This window comes from Oncorhynchus clarkii, chromosome 20, assembly GCF_045791955.1.
Source record: "Oncorhynchus clarkii lewisi isolate Uvic-CL-2024 chromosome 20, UVic_Ocla_1.0, whole genome shotgun sequence".
Taxonomy (NCBI): domain Eukaryota; kingdom Metazoa; phylum Chordata; class Actinopteri; order Salmoniformes; family Salmonidae; genus Oncorhynchus; species Oncorhynchus clarkii.
The window spans coordinates 58,952,705-58,980,062 of NC_092166.1; the positions used below are offsets into that span (position 1 = coordinate 58,952,705).

The 27,358-nt window shown below is 42.9% G+C and overlaps 3 protein-coding genes and 1 non-coding gene across 4 annotated transcripts in view; 2 read left to right on the forward strand and 2 right to left on the reverse strand.

The window, feature by feature from the left end:
* The window catches only part of LOC139375605 (neurotrypsin-like), a 41,115-nt gene extending 16,204 nt beyond the window's left edge, over positions 1-24,911 (reverse strand). Inside the window, exons 1-2 of the mRNA XM_071117395.1 lie at positions 24,774-24,911; positions 9,866-9,908 (exon numbers count right to left, since the gene is read on the reverse strand). Coding sequence (XP_070973496.1) covers positions 9,866-9,908; positions 24,774-24,911 — 181 coding nt within the window. The remainder of the gene's footprint in view (positions 1-9,865; positions 9,909-24,773) is intronic.
* Positions 1,334-1,386, reverse strand: LOC139377754 (U7 small nuclear RNA). Its single transcript, XR_011628227.1, has one exon. It is a non-coding gene; the product is annotated as a U7 small nuclear RNA (small nuclear RNA).
* Positions 2,629-4,836, forward strand: LOC139376621 (E3 ubiquitin-protein ligase TRIM21-like). The gene is made up of 2 exons (XM_071119410.1): positions 2,629-2,766; positions 2,958-4,836. The coding sequence occupies exon 2, from the start codon at positions 2,960-2,962 to the stop codon at positions 4,598-4,600; it is 1,641 nt and encodes a 546-aa protein (XP_070975511.1). The 5' UTR covers positions 2,629-2,766; positions 2,958-2,959; the 3' UTR covers positions 4,601-4,836.
* On the forward strand, positions 6,165-9,009 carry LOC139375604 (E3 ubiquitin-protein ligase TRIM21-like). The gene is made up of 2 exons (XM_071117394.1): positions 6,165-6,307; positions 6,942-9,009. Exon 2 carries the CDS (start codon positions 6,944-6,946, stop codon positions 8,594-8,596), a length of 1,653 nt encoding a protein of 550 aa, XP_070973495.1. The 5' UTR covers positions 6,165-6,307; positions 6,942-6,943; the 3' UTR covers positions 8,597-9,009.
* Positions 24,912-27,358: the final 2,447 nt, after the last annotated feature.

The window sequence follows — 27,358 nt, forward strand, 5'->3', positions numbered from 1 at the left end:
AGAGGGAGATGGAGAGTCCTGATTCAAAATGGAAAATCGCCTTGCTTCTCCTATATTCATGTACAGAGTTACAAGACGTATTAATATCCACTTTCCGATGACACAGCAGGGGACCTCTGTAATACGGTTACTCAACTGATCCATGTTAAAATCCCTTCACCTCCCACTCCCATTCTTACTCAAAAAGAAGGAGGACACACAGCAGAGGGTCCTTAAGGAGGGTACAGTCTGTAGTCTGAGGGTCCCTAAGGAGTGTACACTCTGTACTGTAGAGGGGGAATTAGTGGAAGAGGCATAAACAACAAAGGCTAAATAAAACTGCTGCTGACACGAAAATTATGCTACCCCAACCCCCCCACCCACACACACACAACAACAATAATCTCCCAGGCAGTAATTAGAGCAGTATTAGTAGAGAGAGAGAGAGAGAGAGAGAGAGAGAGAGAGAGAGAGATGTATTAGACATTCCATTGAGTAGCAGGATCAAACTCTATAGTAACTAAGCAACTCACACTCTGCCAGACCCAAACAAACACAGACATACATGCACGCACCCAAACACGCACCCAAACACACACACACGAACACACACACACACACACACACACACTCACACACACACACACACACATACACACACACACACACACACACACACACACACACACACACACACACACACACACACACACACACACACACACACACACACCCTGTGATTAATAGCTAGGACAGAGAGAGGAGCTGCAATAGCCAGGACCAGTGTTATCTCTCACACACAGCTTGGCTGTCCTTGAACATCATCTAATCATGCCATGCACGCGCACACACGCACACACGCACGCACGCACACACACACACACACACACACACACACACACACACACACACACACACACACACACACACACACACACACACACACACACACACACACACACACACACACACACACACACACACACACACACACTCTCTCTCTCTCTCTCTCTCTTTCCAGAGGCTGTAGCCCTTACCCATCATACCTCATTCCAATCTGGAAGAGGAAGAGAGAAAAAAGAAGAGGGACCCACATGAAAAAATATTGTAGTGTATACTACGGTCGGAATACTATAGTATTCACTGTAGTGTTTTCTCTAGTTTACTATAGCATAAATACTGTAGTAAAAAAGAGAAATATATACTATAGTATTTACTGTAGTGTTTTTGCAAACTGTAGTATACCGTAATATTTACTGTAGTGTTTTGGTTTACTGTAATAATTACTATAGTGTTTTTGGGGATGTTACTGTAGTAATTACTAAAGTGATTTATTATATTTGACATGGAAGTTTGGGGCTTTCTCCTTGAAAAAACCTACTGGAGAAAAACTATAAGAGCACATTTTCCATAACCTGTAGGTAGAACTTCACACTTCTGTTCTTTTCTATAACCTTATGGTTATGTAGGTCTTTCACTTATGGGTGGCACAAATTGGGATTATTGGGGAGGGGAATGGGCAGGGTATATGCAAATTAAGTGATGTAGTATTTACTAGTGATGGGGAAACAAAGCTTCTTGAAGCATTAAGGCTCAGCCAATTGTGTTTGAAACTTTTCATTGCTTGAGGCTTTAAGCAACACAGTGTACACTAGCGGCACCTGCTTGTCAAAAGAATTTAGATCAGCCAAATTATTATAGATGATGTCCCACACACCGTAGCGCCTGCGCAGGGTAGCCTTTTTGTCTCCTACCAAACCAATCAGGTAGTTGTTTGACAAAAATAAGCTTTGGATGTCATTGATCACATGGTTCTGATAAAGTGATACTGTCACGACTTCTGCCAAAGTCGATGCCTCTCCTTGTTCGGGCGGTGCTCGGCAGTCGACGTCACCGGTTCTCTAGCCATCATTGATCCATTTTTCATTTTCCATTGGTTTGGTCTTGTCTTCCTACACACCTGGTTTCAATCCCATTCATAACCTGTTATGTATTTAACCCTCTTTTTCCCCTCATGTCTTTGTCGGAGATTCTTTGTTGTTCAGATTTCGTGTTTGTATTGGTGCGCGACGGGTCCTCGTACCCACTTTGTTTTATATCATTCATAGTTTTGGAGTTATGTTTTGTTTAAAGTTATTAAACAACTCCATTCCACAAGTTTGATTCTCCTGCTCCTGACTTCCCTGCCACCTATACACACGACTCTGACAGATACAGGCATCGACACATTGCTTTGAAGGAAACCACTTTTTTGACACACACATTCCTCTGCGTTCTGGTATGAAATAGTGATGGGGAAATGAAGCTTCCTGAAGCATTGAGGCTTTCCAGACAATTGTGTCGTAAACAGGTTCATTACCCAAGGCTTCAATCAAGAATTTATAGCAGCTAAATTATTATATTAGATGACGTCCCACACACGATAGAGCATGGTTTCCCAATCACGGTCCTCGGGACCACAAGGGGAGCACATTTTGTTTTTTTGCCCTACAACTACACAGCTGATTCGAATAATCAGCAAATTACAATACAAAATGATGTGAGGAAAAACATCAGAAGAGACTTTAGACAGGCTGGTAAAATATCAACTCTGTCCCTTTAAGGGCAAATATTTGCAAAGAGCAGAGCAGGGTGGAGTTAAATGATGTCACTTTGCTGAAGTGAAAGTTAAATATAGAGCTGGTATCTGCACACAGAAACAAACTTTCTCCAGCAACTCCCAAAAAGAACACTGCAGCTGACAGTCTACCTTTCATAGAGATATAAAAGGGAATAACAAACACTCGGGTGAGTAGCAAGAGGAGATGGTGAAGATGCTTAATAGGGAGATAGCAAAACCTTGTGAGTGAGAGTGGGAACTGAACTGAAGACACCAAGGTCACTATGAGAGTGATAAAAAGGACATGTACAAAGTGTACTGTCTAAATGCTGACACATTCTAGCACGTCTTTTGATGTGTTTGTTCTGTTGTGTTCCAGAAATGGCGTCCCCTAGATGTTTCCTGTCTGAAGATCAGTTCCAGTGCTCTATTTGTCTGGATATGTTCACTGAGCCCGTTTCCACTCCATGTGGACACAACTTCTGCAAGGTCTGTATCAGCAAATACTGGGATACCACTGACCTGTGCCAGTGTCCAATGTATAAGCATAAGTTCTTCACGAGACCTGAGCTTCTCGTCAATACCTTCATTTCTGAGATGGCTGCTCAGTTCAGGAGGTCAGTTCAAGTGGAAGCTCCCGGCAGCCCAAACCAAAGTCTTACAGAGTCTGGAGAAGTGGCCTGTGATGTCTGCACTGGGACGAAGCTCAAGGCCCTGAAGTCCTGCCTGGAGTGTCTGACCTCTTTCTGTGAAATTCACCTGCAGCCTCATCAGAGAGTTACAGGCATGAAGAGGCACAAGCTGATCGACCCTGTGGAGAACCTGGAAGACAGGTTGTGTAAGAAGCACGGCAGACTCCTGGAGCTGTTCTGTAGGACTGACCAGACATGCGTGTGTCAGTTCTGTACTGAGACAGACCACAAGACTCACCACATTGTCCCTCTAGAGGAAGAGTGTGGAGAGAGGAAGGCTCAGCTTGGGAAGACGGAGGCACAAGTGCAGCAGATGATCCAGGAGCGACTGCAGAAGGTTCAGAAGATCAAACACTTAGTACAGTTTAGGAAGAGAGACACAGAGAGAGCGATAGCGGACAGCGTGCAGATCTTCTCTAATCTGGTGCGCTCCATTGAGAGAAGCCAGGCTGAGCTCATTGAGGTGGTTGAGGAGAAGCAGAAAGTAGCAGAGATGCGGGCTGAAGGGTTCATTAAAGAGCTGGAGCAGGAAATTAATGAGCTACTGAGGAGAAGCACTGAGCTGAAGCAGCTCTCACACACTGAGGATCACCTCCACCTCCTCCAAAGCTCCCTATCCCTGAGCCCCCCCACCAACACCAAGGACTGGTCTGAGATCAGTGTTCACAGTGCACTGTGTGCAGGGATCATGAGGAGAACTTTGTCTCAGCTGGAGGAGACAGTTATCAAAGAGATGGAGAAGTTGTGTGATGCCGAGCTGATGAGGATGCAGAGGTGTGCAGTGGATGTGACTCTAGACCCTGATACAGCACATCACTGTCTCATCCTGTCTGAGGACAGGAAACAAGTGAGATATGAACAAGGACCACAGCTTCTCACTGACAACCCAAAGAGGTTTGATTATTTATTCTCTGTCCTGGGAAAGGAGGGCTTCTCCTCAGGGGGATTCTACTATGAGGTGCAGGTAAAGGGGAAGATTGAGTGGATTTTTGGAGTGGCCAAAGAGTCCATCATGAGAAAAGAACCTACAACTGAGAGCCCTGAGGGTGGACGGTGGACTGTGTATATGAGAGGTAAAAATAAGTACCAGGCCTGCAACTATACTCGTGTCCCCATTTCCCTGAGAGAGAAGCTCCAGAAGGTGGGGGTGTTTGTGGATTATGAGGATGGTCAGATCTCCTTCTACAATGTGGAGGCCAGGTCTCATATCTACTCTTTCACTGGCAACACCTTCACTGAGAAACTCTATCCGTATTTCAACCCTTGTAATAATTCTGAGGGTCCAAACTCAGCCCCATTGGTCATCTGTCCTGTCAATCACACAGACTGAATAAAATGTCGTAATTTAGCACATTTTATGTGCAATTAGTTTGTTGATATAATTTTATCATGCAATGATGAGTAAATAACATAATGTATTATAGTGTTGGCTATGTATGTGCTGTGTAAGATAATGGGGGTGTACTGTGTTGGAATATTGGGTGTACTGAATCGTTTTTTGTATTTTTGTATTGGCTTACTGCCAGACAACCTTAAAAGACTCAATAAATCCACTAAATGCCAAAACTGACCTATCATCTCTGGGGAATATCACAGCCGATAGTAGAGGCTTATATACAACTGACCTATCATCTCTGGGGAATATCACAGCCGATAGTAGAGGCTTATATAAAACTGACCTGTCATCTCTGGGGAATATCACAGCCGATAGTAGAGGCTTGTATAAAACTGACCTATCATCTCTGGGGAATATCACAGCCGATAGTAGAGGCTTATATACAACTGACCTATCATCTCTGGGGAATATCACAGCCGATAGTAGAGGCTTATATAAAACTGACCTATCATCTCTGGGGAATATCACAGCCGATAGTAGAGGCTTGTATAAAACTGACCTATCATCTCTGGGGAATATCACAGCCGATAGTAGAGGCTTATATAAAACTGACCTATCATCTCTGGGGAATATCACAGCCGATAGTAGAGGCTTATATAAAACTGACCTATCATCTCTGGGGAATATCACAGCCGATAGTAGAGGTTTATATAAAACTGACCTATCATCTCTGGGGAATATCACAGCCGATAGTAGAGGCTTATATAAAACTGACCTATCATCTCTGGGGAATATCACAGCCGATAGTAGAGGCTTATATAAAACTGACCTATCATCTCTGGGGAATATCACAGCCGATAGTAGAGGCTTATATAAAACTGACCTATCATCTCTGGGGAATATCACAGCCGATAGTAGAGGCTTATATAAAACTGACCTATCATCTCTGGGGAATATCACAGCCGATAGTAGAGGTTTATATAAAACTGACCTATCATCTCTGGGGAATATCACAGCCGATAGTAGAGGCTTATATAAAACTGACCTATCATCTCTGGGGAATATCACAGCCGATAGTAGAGGCTTATATAAAACTGACCTATCATCTCTGGGGAATATCACAGCCGATAGTAGAGGCTTATATAAAACTGACCTATCATCTCTGGGGAATATCACAGCCGATAGTAGAGGCTTATATAAAACTGACCTATCATCTCTGGGGAATATCACAGCCGATAGTAGAGGCTTATATAAAACTGACCTATCATCTCTGGGGAATATCACAGCCGATAGTAGAGGCCTGTATGAAACAAACTACTGTGCTATACTTCCTCCTACTGTACACACCGTCTCTTCCTTCTGCTCATCTCATTACACTTCCCTCTCCTTCTTTCTCTTCATCCTCCGTTCCATTGTACTCCACGAGTTAATGAGCATTTTCTGAACCTTTTTTTTGTTTTTCAGTATACTTTCAAGCAAATAACTATGGACGATTAAAGCTAATGACACACCTTCCCTACTATAGGGAAGTAGGAGCAGGGAGGAGTTACGAGATGACACTTTGCTGAAGTCAGAGTTCAGTTGAGAGCAGGAAACTGCACACGGTAACAAGCACGTTCCTGCTCGCGAAAATAGCAACACAGCTGCAGCCTGCACAGAGTCCACCTTTCATAAAGAAATAGAAGGCACAAGCAAACTCAAGTAAGTACTGATCGAGTTGGAGGGAGGGTTTACCCGAACAGGTATGGCTTATTTCTACCAGAATCGCTGTGCTTCCTGTTTTCCTCAGCTGTATTCACGTGCTACGCCCTTGGCTAAAAGCCATGATCCCTGTCGACAATATTAGAGGAATTTTATGAAGATGATTTATTGTATCCGTTTATTACATTTTCCTGGAATTACATTTCATTGACCACAGAAGTCAATTTTGTTGTACATGTCTCAGGGAAAGACATGCAAAAACAGATAGTCACAACAGTAACATTACATATCGATCAGCAACAGAGTATGACAACTATTTCGTTCACAACCACAAAACACAGTCTACAAACAGGAGAACGAACAGAACAGTTCTGACAAACATTCACTACAGTATATAGTTTATAAATCACTACTGGGTCACTTCTTTAAACCGGGAATATCTGATGGAAATGTGTAAATCTGACTGATTCATTTATCGGTATTATATTATATACTGTTGGTTAGTGTAAAGTATATTCTTTCTGAATCCATCATCTTTTTAAACTCTTCCTCGTCTGGATAAAAGGAGACTGAATTGTGGTTGTACTCCTTCCAGAACATAATTATATGGTTGCTCTTGCTCTTTGTGTTGCAGAAATGGCGTCCTCTAGCAGTTTCCTGTCTGAAGATCAGTTCCAGTGCTCCATCTGTCTGGATGTGTTCACTGAGCCAGTCTCCATTCCATGTGGACACAACTTCTGCAAGGCCTGTATTAGTGGATACTGGGATACCACTAGCCGGAGCCAGTGTCCACTGTGTAAGCATACTTTCTACAAAAGACCAGAGTTAAAGACCAACACAACACTGAGAAATGTTGCAGATCATTTCAAAAGAATGAGTGACAGAGACAGAGATTTGTCCCCTGCCGAGCCCGGAGAAGTGGCCTGTGATCTCTGCACTGGGAGAAAGCTTAAAGCCCTGAAGTCCTGCCTGGAGTGTCTGACCTCTTACTGTGAGATTCACTTGCAGCCTCATCAGAGAGTTGCAGGCCTGAAAAGACACAAGCTGATCGACCCTGTGGAGAACCTGGAAGACAGGTTGTGTAAGAAGCACGACAGACTCCTGGAGCTGTTCTGTAGGACTGACCAAACGTGTGTGTGTCAGTTCTGCACTGAGACAGACCACAAGACTCACCACACTGTGCCTCTAGAGGAAGAGTTTGAAAAGAAGAAGGCTCAACTGCGGAACTCCATAGCCCAAATGCGGCAGATGATCCATGACCGCTGGCAGAAGGTTAGGGAGATCAATGACTCTGTAGAGCTCAGCAAGACAGTTGCAGAGAGAGAGAAAGCAGACATTGTGAAGGTCTTCAATGCTCTGGTGCGTTCCATTGAAAGAAGCCAGGCTGAGCTCATTGTGGAGATTGAGGAGAAGCAGAAAGCCGAAGACAGGCGGGCTAAAGGGCTGATTAACGAGCTGGAGCAAGAAATTACCGAGCTTAAGAGAAGACGCACCGAGCTGGAGCAGCTCTCACACACCGAGGACCACCTCCACCTCCTCCAGAGTTCCCCATCCCTGTGCACCCCCACATTCACCAAGGACTGGTCTGAGATCAGTGTTCACTACTACCTACATGTGAAGAATGTGAGGAGAGTTGTGTCTCAACTAGAGGAGACACTTCATAATGAGATCGAGAAGTTGCCTGACATCAAGCTGAAGAGGATGCAGCAGTACACAGTGGATGTGACTCTGGACCCTGATACAGCATTTCCATACCTCAACGTGTCTGAGGACGGAAAACAAGTGACACTGGGAGACGTACTAAAGAAACTTCCTAACAACCCTGAGAGGTTTGATTATAATCCCTCTATCCTGGGAAAGAATGAATTCTCCTCTGGGAGATTCTACTATGAGGTGCAGGTAGAGGGGAAGACTTGGTGGAGGTTAGGGGTGGCTAGAAAGTCCACCAACAGGAAGGGCTGGCTTCCACTGACCCCTGAGAATGGATTCTGGACTCTGGGTCTGAAGAGTGGGTACCACCGGCATTGGTATTGTGCAAACATGTACGATAACCTCTTCTACCTGCCCTTCTTCTCCGGCAAGCCCCCGACACCCCAAAAAGTGGGGGTGTTTGTGGATTATGAGGAGGGTCTAGTCTCCTTTTATGATGTAAAGGCCAGATCTCACATCCACTCTTTCACTAGCTGCAACTTCACCGAGAAGCTCTATACATACTTCAACTCGGGTGGTAATGCTGGTGGTAAAAACACTGCCTCATTGGTCATCTCTACTGTCAATCACACAGAATAAATAGTGATCCAATAAGGTCACAGCGCTTATAGTGTCATATGTATTCATAATGCTGTCAGTCAGAGATGTGACCGTATAACCTAATGATGATTTGGTCATTTGTCAGACTGTGTTATTCAATTAGGCACTTGAAAGAAAACTAAAAATGTAAAATGTGTTGATGGCAGTAATGTCTTTGATATAATATGATGTAGTTGCATGTAATGGTGTGTTAAAGTTTAGTGGCGTGAGGTGTGTCTAAGTGTTTGTAACATACTGAAAGTACAGAGGAGTTGTAATTTACTTTCACCTTATCTTTTACATCAGATGTTTATGATGTGTTTTAACCTGATCATTTTGGTTATTTGATCATGATTCCTTTTTTCTATCAAGTGTGGTGAGACCATGTGTGAAATACATTTTAGAACAATCTTGCGTATGATTTGGAAATATGTGCTGTTTCGAAGGAAATCATGTTTTTTAGTTGCCTTCTTGTTTGATGGACCCTGCCAGATCTCAAAAGATTTGACCTAAACCCAAATTAACTCATAACATCCTAGTCACACACTGATTTCTAGGGCAACCAACACTCTGTGTTGCTACGACAACCAGACTCTCCTCCATCGCTATGGGAACCATCACCACAGGAACACTCATTCTCTCAGCTCCCATAATCCATTCCCCCGCCACAATGAGTATTTGACACGGTTCACACGTGCAGAGCTGAGCCATATGGGGGTGGGTATGTGTCTGTCCTCACACACATGCCGGCAGTGCATACAAACACGAGACACACTCATACCTACAACATCAGATACACAATAATAAAGCACACTGATGTACTGTACGCTAACAAAGCCAAGGAGGGCCTTACAGATTATCATGCTGTCTGATTGGCCAGATGTTGGGGCAGGGTTTATTTTCCTTGATGTGACAACATTCAAAGGCCTCAATTAATCAGCAGCACTGTAGAGATTTGGGCGCTTGTGTGTGTGTGCTTCTTGAGCACTTGGATTGAGGCCAGAAATTACGAATTGGCTGGTCTTGCTAGTGAGAGAGAGAGAGAACCCCACCCAGATCACAACCACCAGCCACACAGAGAGAGAGAGAGAGAGAGAGAATAGAGATGGGGGATATAGGAGGAGGGGAAAATAGGTTATAAGAACATGAGGAGTGAGAGTAGGAATGGAGAGAATATGAGTGGGGGAAGAAGGGATGGCACATTTTATAGAACACAAAGAAATAGATCAGGGAACAGGAAGAAGAGGAGAGAGGTGACTGTTAGCCTACCTGTGTTTTGCACCTCGTTTAAATAACTGTCATCAGCTACCACCTGAGAGAAGAGGAACACATCAGACATAGTTTCAGATAACACAACCTACTGTCAATGTTTCACATCATATCTGTTACAGAACAAATCAATTATATATAGACCCCCATGACCTTGCCTAAGACCCGAAGCCTGTTACAGGCTTTAGCTCAGTGGGCATGTCTTGTGGCGTGCCGATGATGCAGGTGAAATCCCTACCAGTCACATAGACAAACATTACAGACACACAAGCATACAAAACACAGAGACCTGGGTACTGAACAGTGGAGGCTGGTGTGAGGAGCTTTAGGAGTATTGTAATTGCTGTAATGGAATAAATGGAACCATATGTTCACATGTTCCATATGTTTGATGTTTTTTTTTTATACCGTTCCATTAATTCCATTCCAGCTGATACAATGAGCCCATCCTCCTATAGCTCCTTCCACCAGCCTCCTCTGGTACTGAATAACCGAGTTTAAGACAGTTTCAGATGATATCTGACAGAATGCTGTGTAGTGCAGTCTCTTAGAGTCACAGAAACCAGGTCAGAGTCGAGAGGAGAGAAGGAAATGGAGGAAATTCTCTGACTGTTTCTGCTGATACTATATACGGCAGGGTAGCCTAGTGGTTAGAGCGTTGTACTGTTGTTCTGCCCCTGAACAGGCAGTTAACCCACTGTTCCTAGGCCGTCATTGAAAATAAGAATTTGTTCTTAACTGACTTGCCTAGTTAAATAAAGGTTAAAAAAATAAATATATATAGTATCATCAGAAACAGTCAGAGAATTTCCTCCATTTCCTTCTCTCCTCTTGACTCTGACCTGGTTTATGTGACTCTAAGAGACTGCACTACACAGCATTCTGTCAGATATCATCTGAAACTGTCTAAAACTCAGTTATATATATATATATATATATATATATATATATATATATATATATATATATATATATATATGGTATTTTACACCCTTTTTCTCCCCAATTTTGTGATATCCAATTGCAATCCAATTACGATCTTGTCTCATCGCTCCCCAACGGGCTCTGGAGAAGCGAAGGTCGAGTCATGCGTCCTTCGAAACATTACCTGCCAAACCACGCTTTTTTAACACCTGCAGCTTAACCCGGAAGCCAGCTGCACCAATGTGTCGGAGGAAACACCGTTCAACTGACGACCGAAGTCAGCCTGCATGCGCCCGGCCTGCCACAAGAAGTCGCTAGAGCGCGATGAGCTAAGTAAAGCCCCCCGGGCCAAACCCTCCACTAAACCAGACAACGCTGGGCCAATTGTGCACCACCCTATAGAACACCTGGTCACGATCGAAACCGGGGCTGTAGTGACACCTCAAGCACTGCGATGCAGTGCCTTAGACTGCTGCGAAGCTCGGGAGGCCCCTGTTTCTGCTGATACTGAATAAAAGAGGACTCCTTTTTTGGGGCAATATAGAACCGTTTTCTATGGTTCTTAATAGAACCTGTATGGAGAAAGATTCTTTATAGAACCATTCTCAATAGCATAGGTTCTTTGTAAAACCATACTGGTTTTGTTGTTCTGGTTTAATAGCCATATTATATTGTTAAAATTCCATAGGTTTTATAATTGTGTTTATTAACAAGTTGCTCTGGAATGGCTGGGGGTCCCTAGTGATGTCATGTTTGATGCCAGAGCTCCGAGGCATGCGTCGAAATTGCTAAGCAGTGTACTTCAAAGCAGTGTGCCGATACCTGTATCACTTTATCAGAAACACGTGATCAATGACGTCCGAAGCTTCGTCTCACACGTGCGCTACGGGGTGTGGGACATCATCTATAACACCAGCATGTGCCACTAGTGTACACTGTGTCGCTCAAAGCCTTGCGTAATTAACCTATTTTCGACACCCATTGGCTGGAAAATCTCAATGCTTCAGGAAGCTTAATTTCCCCATCACTAAGGGTCCCCAAGGAGAGAACTAAGAACTACTGACTTAATCAACTGTTCTCAATTGTCACGAGGCCATACATGAGTCTGTCACAAGGCACCATCACCAGCCATTGTCATATATAACATGTAATATCATAACACAGCAGATTAGATCAACTGGGATGGTACTCACTCACAGTTGTAAAAAAAGAGCAGACAACAAACCATCCCCCCAAAAATTCTAATTAGCCACCGCCCCTACATTTTAATCAAATCAAACCCAATTTTATTGGTTGCATACACTTACTTAGCAGATGTTATTGCTAAATGCTTGTGTTCCTAGCTCCAACAGTGCAGTCTATATATCTAACAATTCACAACAATTCATACAATCTAAAAGTAAAACAATGGAATTAAGAAATATATAAATATTAGGATGAGCAATGTCGGAGTGGCATTAACTAGAATACAGTAGAATACATTATATACATATGAAATTAGTAAAACAGTATGTAAACATTTTTAAAGTGACCAGTGATTCCATGTCTATGTACATAGGGCAACAGTCTTTAAGGTGCAGGGTTGAGTGACCGGGTGGTAGCCGGCTAGTGACAGTGACTAAGTTCAGGGCAGGGTACTGGGTGGAGGCTGGCTAGTGATTGCTATTTAACAGTCTGATGGCCTTGAGATAGAAGCTGTTTATCAGTCTCTCGGCCCCAGCTTTGATGCACCTTGATGCACCTGACCCTGCCTTCTGGATGATAGTAGGGGGAACATGCCGTGGCACGGGTGGTTGATGCCCTTATTTATCTTTTTGGCATTCCTGTGACAACAGGTGCTGTAGGTGTCCTGGAGGGCAGGCAGTGTGCCCCCGGTGATGTGTTGGGCAGACTGCACCACCCTCTGGAGAACCCTGCGGTTACGGGCAGTGCAGTTGCCATACCAGGCGTTGATACAGCCCAACAGGATGCTCTCAATGGTGCATCTGTAAGAGTTTGTGAGGGTCTTAGGGGCCAAGCCGATTTTCTTTAGCCTCCTGAGGTTGAAGAGGCATTTTTGCGCCTTCTTTACAACACTATCTGTGTGGGTGGACGATTTCAGATTGTCCGTGATGTGTATGCCAAGGAACTTTAAGCTTTTCACCTTCTCCACTGCGGTCCCGTTGATGTGGATGGGGGCGTGCTCCCTCTGCTGTCTCCTGAAGTCCATTATCAGCTCTTTCATTTTGCTGACGTTGACATTATTTTCCTGGCACCACTCCGCCAGGGACCTCACCTCCTCGCTGTAGGCTATCTCATCATTTGGTAATCAGGCCTACTACTGTTGTGTTGTCTGCAAACTTGATGATTGAGTTGGAAAGATGCGTGGCCACGCTGTCATGGGTGAACAGGGAGTACAGGATGGGTCTGAGCACGCACCCTTGTGGGGCCCCTGTGTTGAGGATCAGCGTAGTAGAGGTGTTGTTTCCTACCTTCAGCACCTTGGGACGGCCCGTCCAGAACCCAGTTGCACAGTGCGGGGTTCAGACCCTGGGCCCCAAACTTAATGATGAGATTGGAGGGTACTACGGTGTTGAAGGCTGAACGAAGTCAATGAACAGCATTCGTACGTAGGTACTGTATTCCTCTCGTCCAGATGGCATAGGGTATAGGAACAATGGTGGTCATCGTGAAGCAAGTGGGGACAGCAGACTGGGATAGGGAGAGATTGAATATGTCAGTAAACGCTCCAGCCAGCTGGTCTGCGTATGCTCTGAGGACGCGGCTAGGGATGTCGTCTGGGTCGGTATCCTTGCAAGGGTTAATTAACAAGCTTAAAAGTCTTACTCACATCGGTCACAGAGAACGAGAGCCCACAGTCCTCGGGAGCGGGCCACTGTGTTATTTTCAAAGCAGGCGAAGAAGGTGTTTAGCTTGTTTGGAAGCAAGGTGGCGGTGTCACGGCGTAGCTAGTTTTCCCTTTGTAATCCACTTTGTCTCTGTACTGATGTTTAGCCTGTTTGATTGCCTTACGGATGGCATAACTGCAGTGTTTGTATTCAACCATATTCCCAGACACCTTGCCATGGTTAAATGTGGTCGTTTGCGCTTTCAGTTTTGCGCGAATGCTGTCATCTATCCACGTTTTTTGGTTTGGGTAGGTTTTAATAGTCACATTGGGAACAATATCCCCTATACACTTCCTGATGAACTCAGTCACTGTGTCAGTGTATACATCAATGTTATTCTCAGAGGCAACCTGGAACATATCCCATTCCGTGTAATCAGAACAAAAGCATGGATTCCGATTGGTCAGTCCAGCGTTAAATAGACCTTAGCACGGGTAATTCCTGTTTGAGTTTCTGCCTATAGGAAGGGAGGAGCAGAATGGAGTCCTGATCTGATTTGCCAAAGGGAGGGCGGGGGAGGGCCTTGTAGCAATCACGGAAGGGAGAGTAACAATTTTCAAGAGTTTTGAAGCGCAATGTGTGGATAGAACTTTGGCAGCGTTTTCCTCAAAAATGCTTCATTAAAGTCCCCAGCTAAAACAAATGCGGCCTCAAGATATGTTGTTTCCAGTTTGTAGAAGGTCCAGTGTAATTATCTATCATTATAAGAGGAAATAACCATTTTTTGAACAGCAAATAACCATTGAAGGGCTCAAAGGGTTCTTATGATCAGTATGGTTCCACCCCTATTACTAGCCTGTTCAACATCTCTTTCGTGTGATCTGAGATTCCCAAAGATTGGAAAGCAGCTGCGGTTATCCCCCTCTTTAAAGGGGGGGAACACTCTTGACACAAACTGCTACAGACCTATATCTATCCTACCTTGCCTTTCTAAGGACTTCGAAAGCCAAGTTAAAAAAAAGATCACCGACCATTTCGAATCCCACCGTACCTTCTCCGCTATGCAATCCGGTTTCCGAGCTGGTCATGGGTGCACCTCAGCCACGCTCAAGGTACAAAACGATATATTAACCAACATCGATAAGAAACAATACTGTGCAGACATATTCATTGACATGGCCAAGGCTTTAGACTCTGCCAATCACCACATCCTCATCGGCAGACTAAATAGCCTTGGTTTCTCAAATGATTGCCTCGCCTGGTTCACCAACTACTTATCTGACAGAGTTCAGTGTGTCAAATCTGAGTGACTGTTGTCCGGGCCTCTGGCAGTCTCTATGGGGGTTCCACAGGGTTCAATTATTGGGCAGACTCGCTTCTCTGTATATATCAATGATGTCGCTCTTGCTGCTGGTGAGTCTCTGATCCACCTCTACGCAGACGACACCATTCTGTATACATCTGGCCCTTCTTTGGACACTGTGTTAACAACCCTCCAGACGAGCTTCAATGCCATACAACTCTCCTTCCGTGGCCTCCAACTGCTCTTAAATACAAATAAACTAAATGCATGCTCTTCAACCGATAACTGCCTGCACCTGCCCGCCCGTCCAGCATCACTACTCTGGATGTTTCTGACTTAGAATATGTGGACAACTACAAAAACCTAGGTGTCTGGTTAGGCTGTAAACTCTCCTTCCAGACTCACGTCAAACATCTCCAATCCAAAGTTAAATCTAGAATTGGCTTCCTATTTTGCAACAAAGCATCCTTCACTCATGCTGCCAAACATATCCTCGTAAAACTGACCATCTTACCGATCCTCGACTTTGGCGATGTCATTTACAAAAGAGCCTCCAACACCCTACTCAACAAATTGGATGCAGTATATCACGGTGCCATCCGTTTTGTCACCAAAGCTCCATATACTACCCACCACTGCGACCTGTACGCTCTCGTCGGCTGGCCCTCGCTTCATACTCGTCGCCAAACCCACTGGCTCCAGGTCATCTACAAGACCCTGCTAGGTAAAGTCGCCTTATCTCTGCTCGCTGGTCACCATAGCTGCACCCACCAGTAGCACGCGTTCCAGCATTTATATCTCACTTGTCACCCCCAAAGCCAATTCCTCCTTTGGCCGCCTCTACTTTCAGTTCTCTGCTGCCAATGACTGGAACGAACTACAAAAATATCTGAAACTGGAAACACTAACAACTACCTCTTCCTCTACTGTATTTATTTATTTATTTTGCTCCTTTGCACCCCAGTATTTCTACTTTGCACACTCATCTACTGTCAAATCTACCATTCCAGTGTTTTAATTGCTATATTGTATTTACTTCGCCACCATGGCCTATTTATTGCCTTTACTTCCCTTATCTCACCTCATTTGCTCACATTGTATATAGACTTATTTTTCTACTGTATTATTGACTGTATGTTTGTTTTACTCCATGTGTAACTCGGTGTTGTTATATGTGTTGAACTGCTTTGCTTTATCTTGGCCAGGTCGCAGTTGTAAACAAGAACTTGTTCTCAACTTGCCTACCTGGTTAAATAAAGGTGAAATTAAATAAATAAATAAAAATAGAACCATCACCCTTCCCTTGAGGAACCCACGTGTTGTAGTGTGTAGGCTTGGTTAAAGATGGAGATTATTTCATGACAGTCAACAACAAGAGTCACTGTGTTCCCTTTCAAAGTACAACAGTGCTAGATTGTTGAGATGTGCAGTCAGCATGCAAGATCTGATGGATGTTTTGATCTGGTTTGTAGTTTAGAAGAGTCTCTCAACACTACATGAAGTCATAAGAAGGGCAATGATGGCCCTTAGTAGTCTATGGATGTTAGGGAAAATGTCAGGGCTGCAGCTGTCCAAAACCTCAATAAGGGATGGGAATTCCTTTTCGGTGCAGTTTCTGAATGAACAGGGTAAATTCAGCATCCATAACAGAGTTATGATAGTGATCACATGGGGCCTGAAGTGATTATTTCAGTGCAAAAGTCCTAGACCCTGGCAGACAGGCCGCTGCCGCCAGATATGGGCAGCATTTTTGTTCCATGCATTTTAAATGTATATTTAAACTACTTCTGAGTATTTTGTCATTTGTATAACGCTGGGATGAACTACACTGTTTTGTAATGAGAAACTTTCGAGAACTGTAATATGTATTGTCAAAATGTTTTTGTTTTTTAAATTCTATACAAAAAAAACTATTTTTACAGCGGTTCACAATTTTGTGGCCCCCTTTCACCTTGCATTGGTATCAGAAGTGTAATGGTACTACGGTGTGATGAGAGCAGCTGATAAATGAACTAAATATACAGTGCATTCCAAAATAATTCAGACTCCTTGACTTTTTAAAAACATTTTGTTACGTTACAGCCTTATTCTAAAATGGATTAAATGATTTTTTCCCCTCATCAATATACACACAACACCACATAATGACAAGGTAATTCTTTTTGGGGGAAAAACAACAACAAAAAACACGGAAATACCTTATTTATATACAGTTGTAGTCGGAAGTTTACATACACCTTAGCCAAATACATTTAAACTCAGTTTTTCCCAATTCCTGACATTTAATTCTAGTAAAAATTCCCTGTCTTAGGTCAGTTAGGATCACCACTTTATTTGAAGAATGTGAAATGTCTAAATAATAGTAGAGAGAATGATTTATTTCAGCCTTTATTTCTTTCATCACACTCCTAGTGGTTCAGAAGTGTACATACACTCAATTAGTATTTGGTAGCATTGCCATTAAATTGTTTAACTTGGGTCAAACGTTTCGAGTAGCCTTCCACAAACTTCCCACAATAAATTGGTTGAATTTTGGCCAATTCCTCCTGACAGAGCTGGAGTAACTGAGTCAGGTTTGTAGGCCTCCCTGCTCGCACACGCTTTTTCAGTTCAGCCCACATATTTTCTATAGGATTGAAGTCAGGGCTTTGTGATGGCCTCTCCAATATCTTGACTTTGTTGTCCTTAAGCCCTTTTGCCACAACTTTGCAAGTATGCTTGGGGTCATTGTCCATTTGGAAGACCCATTTGCGACCAAGCTTTAACTTCCTGACTGAGATTCCTCTTGAGATGTTGCTTCAATATATCCACATAATTTCCCTACCTCATGATGCCATCTATTTTGTGAAGTGCACCAGTCCCTCCTGCAGCAAAGCACCCCCACAACATGATACTGCCACCCCCGTGCTTCACAGTTGGGATGGTGTTCTTCGGCTTGCAAGCCCCCCCTTTTTCCTCCAAACATAACGACGGTCATTATGGCCAAACAATTATATTTTTGTTTCAAAAAGTACGTGCAGTTGCAAACCGTAGTCTGGCATTTTTTATGGCGGTTTTGGAGCAGTGACTTCTTCCTTGCTGAGCAGCCTTTCAGGTTAAGTCTATTTAGGACTTGTTTTACTGTGGATATACAGTGCCTTGCGAAAGTATTCGGCCCCCTTGAACTTTGTGACCTTTTGCCACATTTCAGGCTTCAAACATAAAGATATAAAACTGTATTTTTTTGTGACGAATCAACAACAAGTGGGACACAATCATGAAGTGGAACGACATTTATTGGATATTTCAAACTTTTTTAACAAATCAAAAAGTGAAAAATTGGGCGTGCAAAATTATTCAGCCCCTTTACTTTCAGTGCAGCAAACTCGCTCCAGAAGTTCAGTGAGGATCTCTGAATGATCCAATGTTGACCTAAATGACTAATGATGATAAATACAATCCACCTGTGTGTAATCAAGTCTCCGTATAAATGCACCTGCACTGTGATAGTCTCAGAGGTCCATCAAAAGCGCAGAGAGCATCATAAAGAACAAAGAACACACCAGGCAGGTCCGAGATACTGTTGTGAAGAAGTTTAAAGCCGGATTTGGATACAAAAAGATTTCCCAAGCTTTAAACATCCCAAGGAGCACTGTGCAAGCGATAATATTGAAATGGAAGGAGTATCAGACCACTGCAAATCTACCAAGACCTGGCCGTCCCTCTAAACTTTCAGCTCATACAAGGAGAAGACTGATCAGAGATGCAGCCCAGAGGCCTATGATCACTCTGGATGAACTGCAGAGATCTACAGCTGAGGTGGGAGACTCTGTCCATAGGACAACAATCAGTCGTATATTGCACAAATCTGGCCTTTATGGAAGAGTGGCAAGAAGAAAGCCATTTCTTAAAGATATCCATAAAAAGTGTTGTTTAAAGTTTGCCACAAGCCACCTGGGAGACACACCAAACATGTGGAAGAAGGTGCTCTGGTCAGAAGAAACCAAAATTGAACTTTTTGGCAACAATGCAAGACGTTATGTTTGGCGTAAAAGCAACACAGCTCATCACCCTGAACACACCATCCCCACTGTCAAACATGGTGGTGGCAGCATCATGGTTTGGGCCTGCTTTTCTTCAGCAGGGACAGGGAAGATGGTTAAAATTGATGGGAAGATGGATGGAGCCAAATACAGGACCATTCTGGAAGAAAACCTGATGGAGTCTGCAAAAGACCTGAGACTGGGACGGAGATTTGTCTTCCAACAAGACAATGATACAAAACATAAAGCAAAATCTACAATGGAATGGTTCAAAAATAAACATATCCAGGTGTTAGAATGGCCAAGTCAAAGTCCAGACCTGAATCCAATCGAGAATCTGTGGAAAGAACTGAAAACTGCTGTTCACAAATGCTCTCCATCCAACCTCACTGAGCTCGAGCTGTTTTGCAAGGAGGAATGGGAAAACATTTCAGTCTCTCGATGTGCAAAACTGATAGAGACATACCCCAAGCGACTTACAGCTGTAATCGCAGCAAAAGGTGGCGCTACAAAGTATTAACTTAAGGGGGCTGAATAATTTTGCACGTCCAATTTTTCAGTTTTTGATTTGTTAAAAAAGTTTGAAATATCCAATAAATGTCGTTCCACTTCATGATTGTGTCCCACTTGTTGTTGATTCTTCACAAAAAAATACAGTTTTATATCTTTATGTTTGAAGCCTGAAATGTGGCAAAAGGTCGCAAAGTTCAAGGGGGCCGAATACTTTCGCAAGGCACTGTAGATACTTTTGTACCTGTTTCCTCCAGCATCTTCACAAGGTTCTATGCTGTTCACTGCACTTTTCACAACAATGACATTCATCTGTAGGAGACAGAACGCGTCTCCTTTCTGAGCAGTATGATGGCTGCGTGGTCCCATGGTGTTTATTCTTGCGTACTATTGTTTGTACATATGAATGTGGTACCTTCAGGTGTTTGGAAATTGCTCTCAAGGATGAACCAGACTTGTGGAGGTCTACAATTATTTTCTGAGGTCTTGGCTGATTTCTTTTGATTTTCTGATGATGTCAAGCAAAGAGGCACTGAGTTTGAAGATAGGCCTTGAAATACATCTACAGGTACATTTCCAATTGACTCGAATTATGTCAATTAGCCTATCAGAAGCTTCCAAAGCCATGACATCATTTTCTGGAATATTCCAAGCTGTTTAAAGGCACAGTCAACTTAGTGTATGTAAACTTCTGACCCACTGGAATTGTGATACAGTGAATTATAAATGAAATAATCTGTCTGTAAACAATTGTTGGAAAAATTACTTGTGTCATGCACAAAGTAGATGTCCTAACCGACTTGCCAAAACAATATTTTGTTAACAAGACATTTGTGGAGTGGTTGAAAAGCGAGTTTTAATGACTCCAACCTAAGTGTATGTAAACTTCCGACTTTGCTCTGAGAATTGAAATTGAGCTCTGGTACATCCTGTTTTCATTGATAATCCTTGAGCTGTTTCTACAACTTGATTGGAGTCCACCTGTGGTAAATTCAATTGATTGGACATGATTTAGAAAGGCACACATCTGTCTATATAGGTTCCCACAGTTGACAGTGCATTTCAGAGCAAAAACCAAGCCATGAGGTTGAAGGAATTGTCCGTAGAGCTCTGAGACATGATTGTGTCGGGGCACAGATCTGGGGAAGGGTACCAAAAAAGGTCTGTAGTCTTGAAGGTCCACAAGAACACATTCGCCTCCATCATTCTTAAATGGAAGAATTTTGGAACCACCAAGACTCTTCCTAGAGCTGGCCATCCGGGCAAACTGAGCAATCGTGGGAGAAGGACCTTGGTCAGGGAGGTGAGCAAGAACCCAAAGGTCACTCTGATACAGCTCCAGAGTTCCTCTGTGGAGATTTGAGAACATTCCAGAAGAACAACCATCTTCGAAGCACTCCACCAATCAGGCCTTTATGTAAGCCACTCCTCAGTAAAAGGCACATGACAGACTACTTGGAGTTTGCCAAAAGGAACTTGAAGGACTCACAAATCATGAGAAACAAGATTCTCCGCAGTAGACGTCACGAAGAATGCGCCAATATTGCTAGCACCTTTAGCTAGCGTGGCCTTCTTGTGCATTTCTGTGGATGCATGCGGAGTTTGGTCATTCTCCCCTCCATGGCCAAATGAGAATTCCTGACGGCATAAAGTACAGAAAGCTTTCTTCGAGTCACCACTGACAGCCTTAACCATGGCTTTTTTGCTTCCCGTTGTTTGTTGTAGATGCAGTCTTTTCTTTTTTGCTTCCCGTTGTTTGTTGTAGATGCAGTCTTTTCTTTTTTGCTTCCCGTTGTTTGTTGTAGATGCAGTCTTTTCTTTTTTGCCGGTTTATCCATATTTCCTTGATGTGCCAAACCAACCGAACAACATCAGAAATAACTTTGCAGGAATTGGCACGTTTACGCTATACTGTGATTGGATGAATATATGGGACAAGGGAGATCAGGTATGGGACAAACCAATTTAGCCCAATATAAGGGACATCCCGGCTAATACGGGACAGTTGGCAACCCAATGGGCAAGGCCCTTCCATTGCTTTGCCTCTGACACACACAGATTTACATTGAGCATTTAGTTATTTCGCACAGTTTCCCCAAAGTCTGTCCTGGGTGCTTTGGCATTGCTCTGGTTAATCATACTATACAGTGAACAGGAGTTTCTGATGAAAATCTAACATGCTGATATCTCCACTCATATCAATGTCACGGTTATCATACTGATAGAGAAGCATTCAGATGTTACCGCACCACAGTCTTGATCTGTTCCAATATCCACACTAGCACACCACTTTGAATGAATCAGTATATCGAGCATGCATTCTAAACTGTAAAATTGTGTTGGTATTGGAACATATTGGTAGCCTTCAATCTGCACGGCACAGGTGACTGCACAGCCACACAGAGACGGGGTCACAGAACCGGTACAGACACACACAGAGATATGCACCACAGGACTGTCAGCCAAGCCCATGGAGCTCAAGTAATAGCTCTGGGAATTGACAAGTCTACAGGTCTCAGGGCAAGGTTTCTCTTCAAATGGACGTGTTCACTTGATTCACGATTCACCAAACCAGCTCTGTTACATTAACACCACACTCAACACTCACGTATCTACATGGTTTCATAAATAATACATTACAAACCTTCTGATTTATTCAGAAAAAATAAAACATTAAAATAGATGAATTCACTGATTAATTGATGGACCATTTAATTGATATATGCCTCATAGGGTTTGAGGAACCAAAGGGGTTTATAATTCCTCAGCATTGATGATTAGAGAGAATTGCAATCTACAATATTGACACATAATCAGTGTCTTGTAACATATGGTTTACACAGCTGATCTGGCCTCTGAGGTGATCTACTTCTAATGTCCCTGGTCTGGATGAAACATGGCTTCACCCATGACCCTGACCCTGTCACAACCAGCCATGGCCTATACACACCACACAGGTTTTGACTATGGTACACAGCTACGGATGAAAGTGACCTTTCGTGGCAGGTTAGCAGCATTAATGTCACAGGTTAGGAGAATTAGGCTACCTGAGGTGGCAGGTAGCCTAGTGGTTAGCATGTTAGCCTAGCGAACCGAAAGGTTGCTAGATCAAATCCACGAGCAGACTAGGTAAAAATCTGTTGTTCTGCAGTTAACAAAGGCAGTTAACCCATTGTTCCTAGGCCATCATTGTAAATAAGAATTTGTTCCTAACTGGCTTGCCCAGTTAAATAAAGGTAAAGGGTTAGCTAAAATGCTTTGCTAAGCAGGTGCTTTATGTATAACCTTTTTTTGAAGGTCTATAAAGAACCAAGATCATTAGGTTTTAAATGGAATATTTGTTTACCGTTATTTATCCCGGTAAGTCAATTAAGAACAAATTAGTATACAATGACAGCCTGTGGACTATAGTATTTATGGTGCTATAAAGAACCCTTTCCTAAGATTCTATAAATAACCATTAATAAAAGGTTATATATAGCACCCCCCAAAAGAGGTTTGCTATGGTTACAGCCCTTTTGGGGGATAAAGAGAACCCTTTTTGATGGTTCATTATATAATCTCTATGGAGAATTATTCTCTAAAGAATTTTTGCTAATCTCAAAATTCATTTTTCAATCGTTTGAAGAACCATCATTTCTTTTAATCCTGGTTAGCCATATTATATTGTTGAAATTCCTAAAGGGTTATTATTGTTTAAATTAACAAATTGAGTACTACGTGCTAACTGTACAACAGCGTTGGGTCCCTGAGGAGAGACTTGAGAACCACTGATTCAGTCAACTGTTCTTAGTTGACACAAGGCAATACATGAAACTGTCACTGACCATAGTCTTTTTCAACGTAAATTCCCGTAACTCAACACATGATATCAACTGTAATGTCACTCACTCACGATTGCACAAAAAGAGCTGCGAGCAAACCACGCCCCAAAATATTCTAATGAGCCACCGCCCCATACATTTTAATTATCGCTAAAAGAGCAAAGAACACTTTTCTTAACGGCAAAGAACCATTGAAGGGCTCAAATAGTCAGAACCATCACCCACCCTTCCCAAATAAGCCTTTTAGTGTCCATTCTAACAACAATCCACCTCACATCACTCCCCCCATTTCCATCCAATCTCCTTATCTAAAAGATGCACGTTGAGAGATTCATTCGACAGTAATATAATACCCACTCTGAATGATCTGTATGAAAGGATAACCTCGAATATGGCCCAACAGTTAAGCATATCCTATAGGCAATAGGGCTACATTGCGTCTCAATAAGGCTTTATGATTATAATATAAACAGGCCACAACCCAAAATCATACATATTGTAGATGCAAATGGTGTAGATGCGCTGTTGGAAGGCTGAGGGAGGTTGATTGAATTGCTGCGACAAAGGGCAATAGCGCGTGGTGTTACCGTTCATCACTGGGGCGAGTTCCTGTGATAGCCCGTTATGAGGGAACCGTGTGTGTGTGTGTGTGTGTATGCGCGTGTGTGTGCGCGCTCGCCAATAAGAAATGAATGTACCTACATTCAAACTGCTTTGTCCAGCACATTCGTCTCTACCCCTTGACGTAGCAGAGCTGTAGGCTAAAATAAAGTATTGTTGAAATAGAAAATCATTAAAAAACGCAACTGAACGTATACGATATTCCATAATACTGTGATTCCAACCATGATGACATGTAGGCTACACACTGAAAAATGAGGATTCCTCAAGGGTTCTTTGGGAACGGTGATGGTTAAATATGGAACCATACTGACCCAAACAACCCTTTAAGCCCGTCAATGGTTATTTGCAGTTCAAAAAGGGTCATTTTACCCTTTTAGTGATAATTAACATGTAGGGGTGGTAACTCATTAGAACATTTTGGACCGATTGAGAATGGTTGACTAAGTCAGAAGTTCTCAATTAGAAACCCAGCTGTTCCAGAGCTTTATAGAACCTTCATAAAAGGTGCCATATAGAACCAAAAGGGTATTGCTATGGTTATAAGCAAAGGAGCTTTACTTGGCCCTATATTGAACCATTTGTTTTTAGTGTGTAGCACCTAGCCTATAATGACCGTTATGTCGGTGGAGAAAAAATGGGGCGCACCTTGAAAAGAAAAAGGAGCATTGTTGTTTTATTTAACGTAAACTATTTCTCCAGGTTAATTTCATCTAGGTTAAATCAGTTTTGTAAGTTCGACCCGGCCCAAGATAACCGCAAGAGTAAACATAGGCTACATGCTGGCCATGAAATGGTGAGAAAATAGGGAGCACCTTGAAAATGAACGCAATTATAGCCACTAAACACATACAGCAAGTGATCATAGTAGCTTACCTCTGAAAGCACTTGGAGCCAGAGGCAGCTGAGACCGATCAGAAGCATCATTTTCTGGGTGGTTAGATACATCCTGGTCGCTGTGTCAGTGTCATAGGCTGATAAAGAAACGGCACACCTCTCCCATCTCTGTCCCATAAGACCGCTATTCTCTGCCGCGAACGGACTCGACAGCGGATGCCAAGAGAGCTCTGTCTCTGGCTCATTTGCTCTCTATCTCTCTCTCCCTCTCGCTCGCGCGCTCTCTATCTCTCTCGATGTGATGGAAGAACACACACATCTCTTCTACTGAACAGAAAGAAACACATACATCTACACTATATATACAAAAGTATGTGGACACCTCTTCAAATTAGTCGATTCAGCTGTCAGCCACAACCGTTGCTGACAAGTGTATTAAATATAGCCCACAGCCATGCAATCTCCATAGACATGCAGTGGCAGTAGAAGAGCTCAGTGACTTTCAACGTGGCACTGTCATAGGATGCCACCTTTACAACAAGTCAGTTCAAATTTCTGCCATGCTAGAGCTGCCCTGGTCAACTGCAAGTGCTGTTATTGTGAAGTGGAAACATCTAGGAGCAACAACGGCTCAGCTGTGAAGTGGTAGACCACAAACTCAAAGAACGGGATCGGCAAGTGCTGAAGCTCATAACGCGTAAAGATTGTCTGTCCTCAATTGCAACACTCACTACCGAGTTCCAAACTGCCTCTGGAAGCAACTTCAGCAGAAGAACCGTTTGAATGAGGAGCTTCATGAAATGGGGTTCCATGGCCAAGCAGCCGCACACAAGCCTAAGATCACCATGCACAATGCCAAGTCGTTGGCTGGAGTGGTGTATTGCTCACCGCCATTGGTTTCTGGAGCAGTGGAAACGCGTTCTCTGTAGTGTTGAAGCAAGCTTCACCATCTGGCAGCTCAATGGACAAATATGGGTTTGGAGGATACCAGGAGAATGCTACTTGCCCCAATGCATAGTGTCAACTGTAAAATTTTATGGAGGAGGAATAATGGTCTGGGGCTGTTTTTCCAACCATGTCTCTGTAACTCCAAGAATATAAAAACTGTAAATAATGCTAGATAATTCAAGGATAAGATTATTTAAAAAATGGAGGCTTTTATATGCAAAAGCAATAAGGCAGTCTGTCAAAATATATTTTTCTGGTTGATGTCAGCAATTAAATCTTTCTCAAGATAATACTTACAGTGAGACAAAATACTCTTTATCCCAGAAAAACAATTTATGTCAGGGTCACTTCCAGATCAAAAAGTATTGCTATGGGAGTCATTTTCTCTTATCAAATCAATCTTAAATTGGTCAATGGAATGTGTAGCATTTGGTGTAATTTATATTCCATCTAGATGTTCCAGACATTGCTATTCCAAACTCTTCCTCATTGAGAAGATGGAAAATGGTTCAACACGCATAGATTGTAGAAACATTAATTATAAATCACATCATTAATGGGAAGCAATGAGTAGCGATTTGTCAGACACGATCAAGAGTTAATATTGTGGATATCAGTTACAATGAAATTAAGTGACTGATATAATCACTGACAATGAGATACACAGTCAGAATACAGAGTCATGTTTTCATGACCACTGTTGAGATGGGGATCCATAATATCTCTACTCTCTGCGATTCCTCATCATTCTGGGCCTAACAACAAAGGGATCTGCGCTGATGACAGCTGGCCTCCCTCATAGCAGGGAGCAGCTCTACTCTCTTCTTATGCAGTCTGTCGGAGAAGTCCTTGTTGATGCATACGGGTGTGTTTTTCAGGAATGTTCTGGCCTTGGAGAGGATTAGCTGCTGGTCCTTGAACCTCAGCAGTTTGACCACCAGGAGTGGTCTTTCAGCATTCCATCGGAATTTTCCATTCCTCTATGCATGTTCAATTTCAATGGTTTTTGAGTCCAGCTTCAGATTGCTTGTTAACATCTCCCGCACTTTGCTCTCTGTGTCAGCTTGTGTTTCAGCCACATGATCAGACACGATTCACTCAATTACAATGTTGTTGTGCCTGCTTTGATTCTCCATGTAACATCGCTCAAGGCAGTCAGACATTTCGGGGAACACCTTTTAGGTGTCAAGACAAGACTGTGAACTTGAGTTCCATTGTAATTGAGCTTTTTTCCTGTTGATTTTAGCTCATTAATGGCTTTTTGGGAGTTTGCAAACACGGGTCTTAATAAGGTCTTGTACTTCCCTGACTAGCACGTCAATCTGGTTGTTTGCAGAATCTAACACAATCTGCATAAAAGATTGGAAGTTGGCCTCCTGTGTCACGTTCTGACCTTAGTTCCTTTGTGATGTCTTTGTTTTAGTATGGTCAGGGCGTGAGTTGGGTGGGTAGTCTGTGTTCTTTTTTCTATGATTTGTTATTTCTGTGTTTGGCCTGGTATGGTTCTCAATCAGAGGCAGCTGTCAATCGTTGTCCCTGATTGAGAACCATACTTAGGCTGCCTGTTTTCACCCTTGAGTTGTGGGTGATTATTTTTCTGTTTAGTGTGTTTTGCACCTGACGGAGCTGTTTCGGTTGTGCTTTTTGTTTCTTAGTTTGATAGTGTTCAGTTTAAA